We start from the raw sequence: 13,577 nt of genomic DNA, 5'->3' as shown, positions 1-13,577 counted from the left end.
GGGGGCTAAGGCAGAGGGATGTGAGTTGGGGGATGGGGTAGTTGGAAGTAAGGAGGGTGGTGAGGATAACATTGAAGGGAGAACATTGTGAGGAGCAGAGAGAAAAAAATGTGTGCTTTTCAACCAGGGGGTGTTTGTTCTTTTCCCTCCCTCCTTCCCTCCCTCCTCCCCCACCTCGCTCTCTCTCTCTCTCACTGTGAGTCGGAGCAGACCACAGCCTGAGGATGTTGTTTGTCAGTGAGGGTGATTGGAAAACAGTCCTGCTTCCTCCCAGCAGTCCTATCAGATACTAGAAAGGTTACACATGTGGAAAGAATATTGATTTTGACTTAGTGATGGCGGTAGTGCAGGAAATAATAGATTACAACACAAGTCTTGATAGTCTCTGGACCTAACTGTGTTGCTACATCCCTTCATCCCTTCTCACATTCTCAGTCTCACAGTCAGGCCCACTCTACGGCGTTCAAGTTTTAATGTATTTGTATGTCATACATTATGTCTTCACTTTTCCATTATTCTACTAATAGAAATAGGAACTTAAAGACCATGCACTTTCAAGGAAGGAAGCACTTCTAGTGCAAGACAACAGTAGTATCATCAATGCCTTGTGCAGTGTTAAGAGAAGGCTTTGGAGAAGTTTAACCATGGTTCTTTGAAAGTCCAGACTAAATGTAGTAGAAACTCTTAGATACGCTCTGTACAAACAAAACCTACAGCTTAAGCTGTAGATTTCACTCACAGTATCCCACCATGACTTAATAATGGTAGCACGTCTCTACCTCTTGCTGTGCTATCCAAATATTCCCTCAATTCAGTCGCCTTTAATTTATGGCAATGAGGTTATGGTAAATATGAAGATTTGAATAATTCTTGCTTTCAGTGCCACAATAGCCCTCAGTACAGCGACAGGCCGCCTACCCACTAGCCTGAATAGAGGTGTCAGGCTCCCAGCAGTCCCCTCACCTAGTCACCCACGTCGGGCTTTGACACCTCCCGGGGTCGCCCCTCATCTGATTCTAAACCGCACTCCTGGGGAGACACTCAAGCCCCTTAAATGCTGCTCAAACACAAGCTAAAACCTTGCTGGGTGAGAGCAAGAAATTACCTCAAATTAGGAGGGAAATGACGATGGGGAGTTGAAAGAGGATTACTGGTACTTTCCTAAAGAGTTCATCTGTTATGTGTGCCCATCTTGGAAGAAAGGAGTGCAGAATTTTGTCCTTTGGATATTGGAAAAAAGCCTTATCCTCTTTCAAGAAAACTACACATATGAGATAAAAAACTACTGTTACAAAAGATTGTCCCTATAAATATAAGTATGGCACTACTTAAATAATTGGCCCTTATTAAAAAGGAGGGCCATGGCTGTTAAGGAAGTATGAGCTGAATGCACAGTGAATTCTAATTGCCTGCACTGGATTTAGAACGCCACTGATAGCGCCCATTTAATTTAACAGATAAAAGAGAGTTGGAGGAGAATGGAGTTGTAATGAAGCATCAGTGAAATAGTTGCCTGCACTTCAAGAAGTTCACCACACTCCCAGGGTCTTCCTGTACTCAGGGCCTCTGTAGCTCTTGGACAACATGCATGTTCTCTACCCGCAATCCCTTTACCCTCACTCTGTCAATGTTCTATCCAAGATCACTGTGTGTTCTAATTGTATGTATTATACAAATAAGGCTTAAAAACTCAAAAACACTGGCTATTGGTGTATCTGTATGTGAACCCATCTTGTTCCTATAGAAAAGTTACTAGTGACCTCATCCTACTTCTTGGGGAACCCCTGTGGGGCCTTATTTGAAACGGCTCTGGTGTTTTGGATGAGGCTGCATGTGGGCTTGATTGTGTGGCCAGCTCCATTATTGGCTAATTGGTTTAGCAGCAGGAGCAGGAGGGAGCCAAAGGGCAGCAGAGCGTAGCGAGGCACAACAGGAACCTGATGTTCAGGACTGAGCTCTGTGTGGATGCCCCTGTGTGTGTCTGTGTTTCTGTGTCTGTGCTGGAATGCAGAGGAGAGCATGTGTTTTGGTATTTCACTGTAAAGTCCACATACCCTCTAGTATACTGTGTGCATACGATAACAATTTTCCATTTGGGCATGTTTACTATGATTTCTTTAAAATCTCCACCTCTGAACTGGACAGGACACTGGACACAAATACATTTAGTTATACTATTTTAAACAGTAATACTATGACATTTAGCAAAATCCTCTGCTATATTGCCTGCATGAGGATTGGTACAAAAAAAAATTCTCCCTGAATTTGTCCAACAATTTCCCAGTTAAAATAATCAAACATATTATTATCAATAATGTATTCTTTTGTACAAAAGCCTGGAATTGCTACTGTTTCAATCCCCTCTCCTACTGAGAAGGGCAGTTAGGCTGCACGCCACATCCAGGCAGCCTGAGTTGTAGCTACAGCTCTAAGAGGACAAAGCAGACGGTTGGCCCTAATCTCCAGAGGCATCTAATGGGAACTCCTTATTATCTTAAACAGATGAATCATTCATGAACACTGGGAGCTCTAAGGGGATTGGAGATCATGACTACTCCCCAGGCTCTTGTTATGAAGCACTCCCCTCAGGACATTAGGTTTTTGCCAATTCTGAGGGCCATCTTGCTTACCCCTTCCAATTCTCCCTCCATTATTTCCAGATCTATTACTCCTCTTCTTCAGTTTTCTCTCTCATTCCTTCACTCATCACTACATCTCTCACCAATCTTTCCCTTTTCTTTAATTGACTGCAAATCAACTGGTAGTATGTCATACAAATCCTGACTCACTCAAAATAAAATGATCTCTCCCTCTTCCCATTCAGGTGATGAGCATTCTGAGTAACCCCAGTGGCGTGCCCTCACAATCTCAGCATGACTTCTCCATCTCGCCACTCCACGGTGGCCTGGACTCCTCCAACTCCATCTCGGCCAGCTGCAGCCAGCGTTCCAATGACCCCTCCATAAAGACAGTAGACAGTATGTCCTCCTCACAGTCCTACTGCCCGCCCACCTACAGCACCAGTAGCTACAGTGTGGACCCTGCTGTCGCCGCTGGATACCAGTACAGCCAGTACGGACAAAGTGAGTACTGAGTGCTGTTAGCCCCTCCCACTGTCAAAGTAAACAGGTTTAACATGGCATTATCTCTTCCACTGTCCTAATTCAGGAAATACTTGACAGCTTAAAGTACATGCAATCAAAATAGCAAGTGTATGTGTGGTGTCCTAAGGAAGACTACTCTTGGAGTATCTAACCAGGATTTAAGGTGTAAACCCGGGTGACAGGAGAGAATAGCATGTCTTTAAAGGTGTACTTAAACCGTTCCATTCCTGTCCTTCCATTGAGACACACACACTTACGCACACACACACACACACCCCTCTCCCCACTAGCCATCAGGGTGACTGGCACCTTGGCGGACAGCCTCCCCGCCCACAGGTGTGCAGCTTCCTACCGTTTCTCCCTGCTCCTGACAGCTCCTTTCTCCCTGCGCTAACACGCAAACTGACACGCTAACATGTGCTGCTTACTTATGCTCAACAACCCCCCCCCTTCATGACAGAAGTCTGGCAAGGTCCCCAAAAAGACACACAAGCTCTCCCTATCTCGTCTCCTGTCACCGCCTACAGTACTCTTCCCATTCTGCAAAAGGGGGGTTCCAACCACCTGAACTAGGGAGAAGCATCAAAGGAAACGACAGACCAGACACTTAATAAACAGCTAAAGAAATGCCAAGCACTGATGCCAACATTTTAATATCCCCATTCAACAGCCTGGTTGTCTCTGTCTGTGCCATGTCGGGAATGTAAGAGAGGCTACGCTTGACTCTTTTGTCTGGATTTGACAGACTGTCCGTCATTATTCACCTATTTGGTCACAATTGTAAGCACACCACAAGAGACAGGTATAAAACTAATATATCTGTCAATATGTATCTGTCAATGTAAAATGACACATATTTACGATCCATAAAGATATATAGACACTTCCTTTAATGTGCAAATTCAAAGTCGACTCATTAATATCTATATGTTGATAAAATGCTCAAATATAACTTCATGTAAAAATGGCTTTACACATCCAAGATGATGACAGGCGTTACAAAATATCTCTAGTGGGCAGTGTGCGCATGAGATACGATTGGAAAGGTCATGGGCCTCTATGACTGGTGTCTATGTGTGGTCATAAGTGTGTGTCTGCTTCTTCACTGTAGTGCTCAGAGAGTCAAAAGGAACTTCCTTAGTTTTGCCCCTGTTCCTTCCTCAGCTTCCAGCCTGCCCTTGGTTTGTCCTTCTGACCCTACAGCCCATTGGCTATACCCTCTGCACCAATCAACCGCTACTAATATCTTTAAATTAAATGAGGGTAAATTGAAACCGTGTGAGGTGTGAGCCAGATCCATACCCAAACCCTTGGTTGTATAGAAAATTGAGTTTGACCGCTGACCTAAGGTCTGCCCGCAGGTATAAGCACACACGTGCTTCTGATAAAGATCTCACCCTAGTCAATCAATCTTAGGAGCATATATCCGTCCAATCACATCTCAACATGACCGGGGGGGGGGTGGGTTTAGTCACACTTTGGCTTTGTTTGGAGAGAGATATGAGATGTGACAATGCAAACTTTTTGAGTGTGTAAAGAACACACACACACACACAGTCTAGAAAGTAAAGGAGAAACATAGATACAAAGTGGCCAGTGAGTGGTTGGGCATTATTCACTCCAAACAAAAAGAAATGCATGACATACAACCTCGACATACATCCACATTCAGAGGTCATGATATTACCTTTCCTTTGTTCTTCTATCTGCAGCAGCAGTGGACTATCTGGCCAAGAACGTAAGCTTGTCTACTCAGCGGAGGATGAAGCTTGGGGACCACTCAGCTGTCCTGGGATTGCTACAGGTGGAGACTGGTCAAGCCTACTAGTCCATCCACCCTCCAGCCTGTATCATGTCCATGCTACAGCCCCCATGACGTGTTCGCCAGCACTATCCGTCCGCCCACCCTTATCACCCTGACAGCCAGCAGGACACAGCAGCAGCACGTGTACAGATGTGCCTCTGAGAAAGAGAGGGGGCGATGAGACAGAAGACAAAAGCACCTCTTATAGGAGAGCGATGAATTTGACGCAGCCATTCCAAACCATGATGGGGCGAAGCAGGCACCCTGTGCCTAGTGTCAGTGTTCTCCAACCTCTACCCTACTTCCTGACAGACTCTGACGAGCTTTGTAGGGGTCACAGAAAACAAACCTTTGTCTCAGCCCATGTTGAAAAGCTTGCCTGTCCACACCAAACGTCGGTGTGTGTTACACAGGCAGTGTGTAGCCATATTTCATTCCCATATTTTTGGACCCTAATTTTCTACAGTACTTCGGAATCAGTACTGCTATTATTGTTCTATTTGTCATAACTGTGGCTGTTGCTTATTGCTGTTCTGCTTATGATTCTTGTTGATAAGTTGTTTACTTTCCTTTATTTTGGTAGGATATAATTGGATCATTCAAAGACGATGACAGAGAGAGAGAGAGAGAGAGAGAGAGAGAGAGAGAGAGAGAGAGAGAGAGAGAGAGACAGAGAGAGAGAGAGGGGGGGGGTGTTTCTTTAAGTAGTTTGCTGCTGTGTCTTCTCATGTCAAGGGTTTGACCTTCCCTCTGTAATCTCAAGCCTGACTTCCAAAAAGGAAATTTGGCTACTCTGTGGGACCCTTGTTACTAGGAAATCATCTGGGAATGAACAACCAATGGAAGACTCCCAATTACAGCCAATCCGCTTCTTTCCATTTCCCCCAGGCATTGTGCACACAGTACACATTGTTTAGAGGGGACATAAAAGATGTTCAAGGACATCAGTGGGTTATGCTGAGAGAAGGTCAAGCATTATTTCTCTTTCAGCTTTGAATTAGCATTTGTGATTAATTGATGATTGGGCAGAAGGCAATCAATTATGATTGATACATTTGCATTCCTACTTTAAAATGAAAGGCATTGCATTCCAAATGCTCAAATGTACTTTACTTGAACCATTCTAGAACACAAGCACTATGAAAACTACACTTAAGTAATTCCCCTTGGTAAATGTATGTGTGTTTGTTAGCTCATTAAACCTTGGATGACTTTGCATTCCATGCTGCAATTGTAATTCAAAATCATTCCAATATCTGTTAAACTGAACTTGTATTGAATATTTTATTATTTCAGTGAAATCCATTTTCTCTTGACCATTCATCATAACTAACAAAAAAAACTGAAAATGTAAGTGACTCAAATTTACCTCTGGTATAATACACAATACAATATTACAACTTTGACCTAAATGTATTAAACACTTATGGATGACAAAAGTTAATTAAATGAATGTTTGACGTTTTGCATTGATATGATACCTACAGTTATAACTGTGTTGGTTGTTTATGAAAAATATGTTTTATACTAAAACATGTTGTTGATTTATAATAATGATGGTAATGATGAGAAGATGATGATGGTCGATAAAATCTGGCATCGATTTTCACAACGTATTTTTGTTGTACCTTTCTAAATTAATTTACTTAATTTGCTCTTCTTATTATGTTATATTAATGCCAACTGTATTTCCTTTTTATTCTTAGAAATTATACATTTAAATGAAAATATAAATAGAAGCCACCAATCTCACTGCAAGCTTGAAAATAAGGATTATTTGAATCAACAGATGAACTCCATTCCCTGTGAGAACAGTCACATAATAGGACAATTAGGGACAGTGATTTAACACTAGAGTCATTGCCTGATGTTGATTGAACTCAAACTACAAGACATTATTCTTTGTCGTTTTGTGGCAAAGAAAAGGTCTTAAAGGGAAATCAAGGAGGCAAATGGATTTGACACCAGCTTACATTACAGTTGGCCAAACATAAGCAAAGTACTCTGGGCCTTGAACTTGATGGGCTGTGTGAATCTCTCTGACTCAGAAACACAGTCCTGACTCTCCAGGAACACAACCTCATCTGCAGTGAAATCCTCATCTGCAGGACATCTACACCAACTGGACTGTTGATCTGCTGATCAACACTTTCTGTTGTTCTACTTTGTGTATATTTTCTAAGATAGAAACCAGGCAGAGGAAATTAAGAAATTGCAAAAATGTCCCTTATGTATGTCACTTACTTCTATCCCAAACATGTGTCCTCCACTGGGGGTATTTTAAAGCTCTCTGATTGGCTAATTCATGAATGACCTACTCCCTAATCGTAATATTTGTTTTTCTACTTTGGTTTTGTTTATTTTTTTCTGTTCAGCATGTGTGTATATTACCATGGCATAATTTATTCTACCTGTATGAAGTATTAGAGTAGTGAACTTGTATTGGCATTTACTACCCTCAGCCTGTTGGTGTGTTTCCTGTAACACTGGCGTAATTGTTATCAATTAAAGCTCTAAAACTGGACCAAGAACAGTGCTGTCGACTCTTGTAGTTCCTGGACTGTGTTGGTTTGATAACATGGGGATATGGAAACTATTATATTATTTACACAGTGTACACTATGGGCTACATTTGTGTTTAGTATTTGTATTTTTTGTGCATACTTCCTCCTCAAAATGTAGAAAATGTAGTGTAATCATTTTATTAGCAACTTAACTGTCATGTCCAGAATTTGATGCTAAATAATGTGCTTCATCTTTCCTCACTGCTCCAGTGACATATAAAACCCTCATGATAACATCAGTTCTTCTGACAATTATCTAAAATCTTTGAAGTTAAGTGCATCAACACAGTCCCAGTGATTGAGGATACCAAAAATCCCCATTTGGAAGATCCACAGTGAATAAGCTAGTGTTAATCAGGATCAGCCTCACAACAGGCACTTTGACAGTGACCTCACAGAGGGTTAGTGTTAGGGATTTTAGGCCCTGAGGGCCCATACTTGAGAACTACAGGGACTATATGAAGATACTGTAGCATCTCTTTATACTCTGGCTAGATGGGATAAAAGTCCCTGTTGGGTGAAGAAGAGTCATGTCAAGTACTGACCAAACACTAACACATTACATTTGCTCTTTTTGTCAGTTAAAACAATAAACATAGTAAAGATAATTCAAATCAATCTGGATTATTCTGAAGTAAACTTTATTCCATACAGTGTCTAGTTCTGGTGTATACACCAGAGTACACTGGAAATCACCTCTATTTGAACAACAATTATGAGTTGCAATGTTCGCCGTTCTATAGAGCCCATTTCTTTGTCCTCATGCAGAAGAGGACCACAGTGTGAGAAAATAAATATTGCCTTTGATCTTCATATTGGTTCAAATGAAAAAAAGGGCCACCACTTGGGCCAGGGGAGAATGAAAAACCCCATGACATCAGATTCCATTTACCCCTCCACAGAACTGTCAGCGAAAATATTCAAATCCAGTCCATAATATACTGTAAACAACCTGACTATGTGAGTAGGTTTTGCACCAGGAGGGCTCAGTAACTCCTAGCAAAGTGCGTAGCTACCCTGCACACTATTCTGATAATGGATTTGGGTTGGCTCTTAGAGTGGCTGAAGATGGGTCCTTGTCTAGGAGTTCTGGTGTTCTGGACTAATTCAAAATGGAAGTTACCATTTCTGTAGCAGTAGACTAAATATTGCTTCTGAAATGTATAACATTTTTGTGAAACATCTCTTCAGTCAGTGAATGATTTCACTTTGATGTGATTGCGATCAGTCTGGCTTTATTTTTTGTTTGTTTCTTAATTCATATTTAATACCAAGTGCCAATATGTCAATCTGTGTAAACACAAAAAAATATGTCGTTATGTATTAACCTTATTTGTAGAGAGTACTGTGAACTCTCTGCACTGTGTACAGTATATGGAGCTATTTCTATTCAAACTGTGGCCTATGTGTTTTCTCTCAAATGTGGTTTCATTGGACAAAAGAACATTGGCCCTTTCAATTATAACTAGTACAGATAAGATATATTAAAAGCACTTGGTAAGAGTGTAATCTTTTAAAGTAATTAACCTGAGTGCCAAGATCACAGAGGCCCAACACTTTCTCAATAATGAGTATTTTGGGTCAGTGTGAACGTTATCATTATGGCTCGGAGGAAAAGTGCCACGAGGAACGGAATGATTAAAAAACGTGTTTGAAGAAGTTCTAACCACCGCCCGTTTGCGCCCCCTCCCCTCACCCCTCCCCTCCTTATCCCACAAGGCCCTGGGGTATTGTGTCATAAGGAGTGCTGCTGTGTCAAACACTTGAAAATGTCACAATGAAAGCACTCACAAAGCCTAACATCTCCCTAAATCCTATAATGATTCCAGGATACATTATGTACCTGAGCCCCAACTGTCTGATCGCCATGCTGAAGGGATTCCACATTCCCACAATCAGCTTACAGAGACAGATCACATGATTGGCTAATAACCTGGAATAGTAAAGCAATGTGTTTAAGCTGGGAAGAAGATTGTTCAGGAGAACCAAATAAAAGAATGTACTCATTGATGACCACTATTGTTCCTGGGCTCCCATCGTTTATTTCTTTAGAAAGATTTAATTTGCCTGGACTACAAACACATATTAGTCTGACAACATTTTGGGGGAACCATTTCATATTTTATCCCTTCCTTTTCCCCCCTTTCCTCCTCTTTCAATTCATGTCAGGTTTTTCTTTAAATCTTCGTCTTTCATGTGTTATCACACCAATCCCCTGAATGTAAGATCCCAGTTCTCTATACCACCCTCTGGAGCTATGCACTCTACCCTTTCCATCTCCATCCTTGCCCCCTTATAGCACCCCACTCACTCTAATCTCTACATTCCAGTATCACTTCAAAATTAAGCTGAAGGAAGCTGAGGGGTCTTACTCACCCTACTGCTCTCACAAGGCCCTCAATCAGCCTCATTGATGAAAAAGTGTCAAGTCGACACATTGGAGCCAAAAGTCTTTAGCCTTTCTGTAAAACTCTCCTTTCAATACCAGACTTGGTGTCAATACCTTGCAACCTCACCGTCTCATCACAGAAAATAGGACCACTCCAAACATGAGAAAACCCTCAAAATTGTTTTAACTTACTGCTGTTTTGAGGAGACCTCATAAGATATAATAAGCTTAATGTAAATTCATGAAGGTAGGTTACTGTTAATTAATATCAATATATAATATGTAAATAGCTTGACAAGGCCTGACAAAGAATGACCTGGCCCATATATTTAGTCAGGGATGAATACACAAAACCCTTTCTGAAGGCAGCTCTTAAAAGGCATAAAGCTTTGGCATAGATTCTAATACACAGAGACCATTTTTATAGATAATAGCCTATCATGCAAGATACAATTTAAATTAAAAAATGCAATTTTCACCTTGAAATGAACAAATGATTACAATTTCTATACAAATTAAGGCATCCAGGCTTTGCCTCAGTACTGCGTTGAGGCCATGAAACTTGACATAATTACCATGAAATACATTCTCAAATATTTGTATTTTGTCCATCGTTTTCGAACATGCTGCTCTGTCTTCTGCAAAGCTTGTGATCTCACCTTCTGGGGATGATAGAAAAAAAAGTGAAAAAACCATCAGAGATGAAAACAGCCTTCAACAGACAAGATAAACATTTGAAAAGACGGGGGGGAAAAAAACAAAAAGTAAATTGCTGCGGTTGAGCCCGGTAGCCCCTGCAGCTATCTCTAAAAGCCAAATCATGCTGTCTTATCGCGGGAATCATATCTAATAGTTATCTGCTTAGATGCTTCACAACCCCCCTCCTCACACATATTTTACCATCCACACACCAAAGGAGTGTTTTTATACCTGATTATGAATTCCCCTGAGTAGAAAAGATGTTAACTTGTGCATTTCAAATTGAGAGTTGTAGCAAATTGTGAGCTATATGAAAGGAGAGGCGTTTAATTTCTTGGCAGGGAGTGAGGGGGATGGGGGTGTGGGCTGGACTGGGAGACAGACACACCGCTGTGACTTGTATGAAAATATGAGATGCGGTGATCCATTTTATTTCATTGGATTTTATGGCGTTGCTACTGAGATCATGACACAGTCAATACTCTAAATACATTCTAAATCTTTCCATCAATACCTTAGAACCATTTAAAATTACTATACACCTACATTGGTCCTTGATAAGTAACTAAAACAAATAACAAAACCTATTCAAAATGTGTACTTTTATTTGAGTTAGAACGTAGTGTAAACTATAGTGTAGATCACTAGACAACTGCTAGAATAGAAGTATCCTCCTCCCTTCCTCCTGTATCTGTCCTGTCTGTCTGATTCCCAGGGCTGAGAAACACTCAGACTTGGGTTCCTGACCCTGTAATACCAGGGGTCAGTGGCACACCGATGGCGATTTCACACCCGAGATGAGACGGAAATGAACACTGAGGCCCGCTCTGAAGCTGGGGAAAGAAAGCTACTCCGCCACAGGCCTTTACAGCTCTTCTTACTTTTCTCTGTGGGCCTTCAGGAACAATGAATTGACTGCTCTGGTGAAATAAGGAGCAGAGGAAGTGAGGTAAGGCCAAATCTCTAGCAGAAGCTAGAGTTTCAGTGCTATAGAGCTGTGTTGCAAGCCTGCTCCCAAAAGTCTTTCACTTATTACGCACTTACTGTGTGTCCATTTATCAGCACAGATTTGCTTGAGGGAAATGTGATCCTGGTTCAAGTCATCACCTTACAGTTATATTTCTTATTAAGTGATGTTGTCAGACCCTTAACGTAACAGTAGACAAGTGAGCTAACAGGACATTATGTATTGTAATAACAGCAGTGAACCTTTACTGTTGGCGTTCAAGATGGTCAGCTCCAGCCGGTACACTCCCAGTGCCTGCAGTCTGAACGGCCCTGCACCTTTCTTCTCCTTCTCTCTCTCCTGTGTTCCCCCAGCTCATCCAGGCCTTCTTTCTCCCTTATCTTCCTCCTTTCAGTCCCCTCTACCCCCCACCATGCTGTCGCTCCATGGGTTACCGGGCACAGCTGGAGAACAGCTCCTTATGCATTCATGAGCAGCGCTGTGGCGGCTAAATAAAAAGCTTCATTACAATGCTAAAGTGTTACTAATGACATGTACCTGCCACCTCGGCACCTCTGAAAATCTAATGTGACACACTCCAATGGAAAATCTATTCCGCCGCATTGCACCCTCTCTGACCGCGCCTGAGCTGTGCCCCATGGAAATTCCTCTTACCTCCGTCCGCTTATTTGTCACCCTCCTCCTTAAACCAATGGTTACTATTCTGTTGCCATAATGTCCTACCAGAGCCTTTGCTTTGTCTGACGTGACCCCAATATTTGCTGTCAATTGCACTTTGCAAACATAGGAGTAAACGAAGGGGGCTGGAGTCTTGAGGTCCTTACTAAGGGAGCGATGAAAGAAGACTCCTCCTTGTTTGTAAAGAGAACACAATATAACTATGAACCCTCACTCTGAATGGATCCTCCCCTACAATAAAAATAGAATATAACATTGTTGAAAAATATACAATAAACTGAATGATAAATTATCATTATAATCCAGCTAATTTGCAGATCACAAACAATGATTTATTTGCAACTTTTTGTATCGTGTTTCTTTTCACTTTTCTTCGTAGACTATCCATTCAATATTTTCTAACAACTATGACAGTATTTGAATTTGGTTTTGATGATCTTTTGTAAGTCTTAACAGACTGGTTATTCTTGATAATCCTCGAACAAGTGTGTCTGTGTCTTTGACAGGCCAATGATTCAATCAGTCATAAAAAATAAGTGAATTATACATTTGTTTGTACCCAATGTCTGCCTGTCATTTATATGACACCAGACACAATGTCATGCCTTGTTTGTCATTTTATCCCCGCACTTTACCCACTTTAGATATTAATTTGTGTTCAATTGGCCATAGTTAATGCACCCTTTAATTGCCTTATAAGGAGCTGGCTTCCAAAATTAGCTTGGCACTGGGGGTCACTAATTATGCTGTAATAAAAGGTAGCTGTCATTTGTGAGCTTGTGCCAATGGATGGAATCACTTTTCTTTATGGATCACAGATACTCTAGTGTCTAAGAAGGATATGTGTACAATGGGGAGGGTGGGGGGGTACATGGCAACTCGGGCTTTGCCATTCTGCAATGCAATTATTCCATAGCCAAGGGCCCGGTGTACACAAATGGCTGACACAATCACAGTCATTTGAGTGCAAATTGTTTTTGAATCTTCTCACTGCTAAGACAGTGTTGTTCTTCATAGAGAGTTGGGTGAGGGGGGGGGCTAGGGTGTGGGGAATCGAGTTACCAAACATAAATTCTCAATGACTATCTCAAGAATCCCTTGTGTCTTGTAAACCTATAAGCCATGCAAAGACTGAAAGAACCCATAGATCCCTTTATCTTTTCTAATAATTCAAATTCTTGTCTGTTTTATTTCGTCTCATGTTCTCTCTTGGCAACAGAACAGTTACACAGTTTTTTCTACACCAAGTCTAATTTAGCACATGCCAAGTGAGAGAGTATTATCAGAAGGACATTGTGAATAGTCGTTGATATGATAGTCATTTGCGGAGCCATGGCTCAAAACTATACATTCTTTCAATGAAGGCTTATGA

The 13,577-nt window shown here is 41.4% G+C and overlaps 1 protein-coding gene across 4 annotated transcripts in view; it reads left to right on the top strand.

The window, feature by feature from the left end:
- LOC124481207 (paired box protein Pax-7-like) overlaps positions 1-7,427 on the top strand; it is a 46,112-nt gene extending 38,685 nt beyond the window's left edge. For all 4 annotated transcript variants that reach the window (XM_047041086.1, XM_047041085.1, XM_047041084.1 and 1 more), the window contains 2 exons: positions 2,825-3,083; positions 4,817-7,427. In XM_047041086.1, the coding sequence (XP_046897042.1) occupies positions 2,825-3,083; positions 4,817-4,932 (375 nt within the window). In that variant the 3' untranslated portion in view covers positions 4,933-7,427. The remainder of the gene's footprint in view (positions 1-2,824; positions 3,084-4,816) is intronic.
- The last annotated feature ends 6,150 nt before the right edge of the window (positions 7,428-13,577 follow it).

Source organism: Hypomesus transpacificus, chromosome 18 (assembly GCF_021917145.1).
Source record: "Hypomesus transpacificus isolate Combined female chromosome 18, fHypTra1, whole genome shotgun sequence".
In the NCBI taxonomy this organism is placed as follows: Eukaryota; Metazoa; Chordata; class Actinopteri; order Osmeriformes; family Osmeridae; genus Hypomesus; species Hypomesus transpacificus.
The sequence above is the reverse complement of the archived record's forward strand: the minus strand, read 5'-3'. Positions and strand labels throughout refer to the sequence as shown.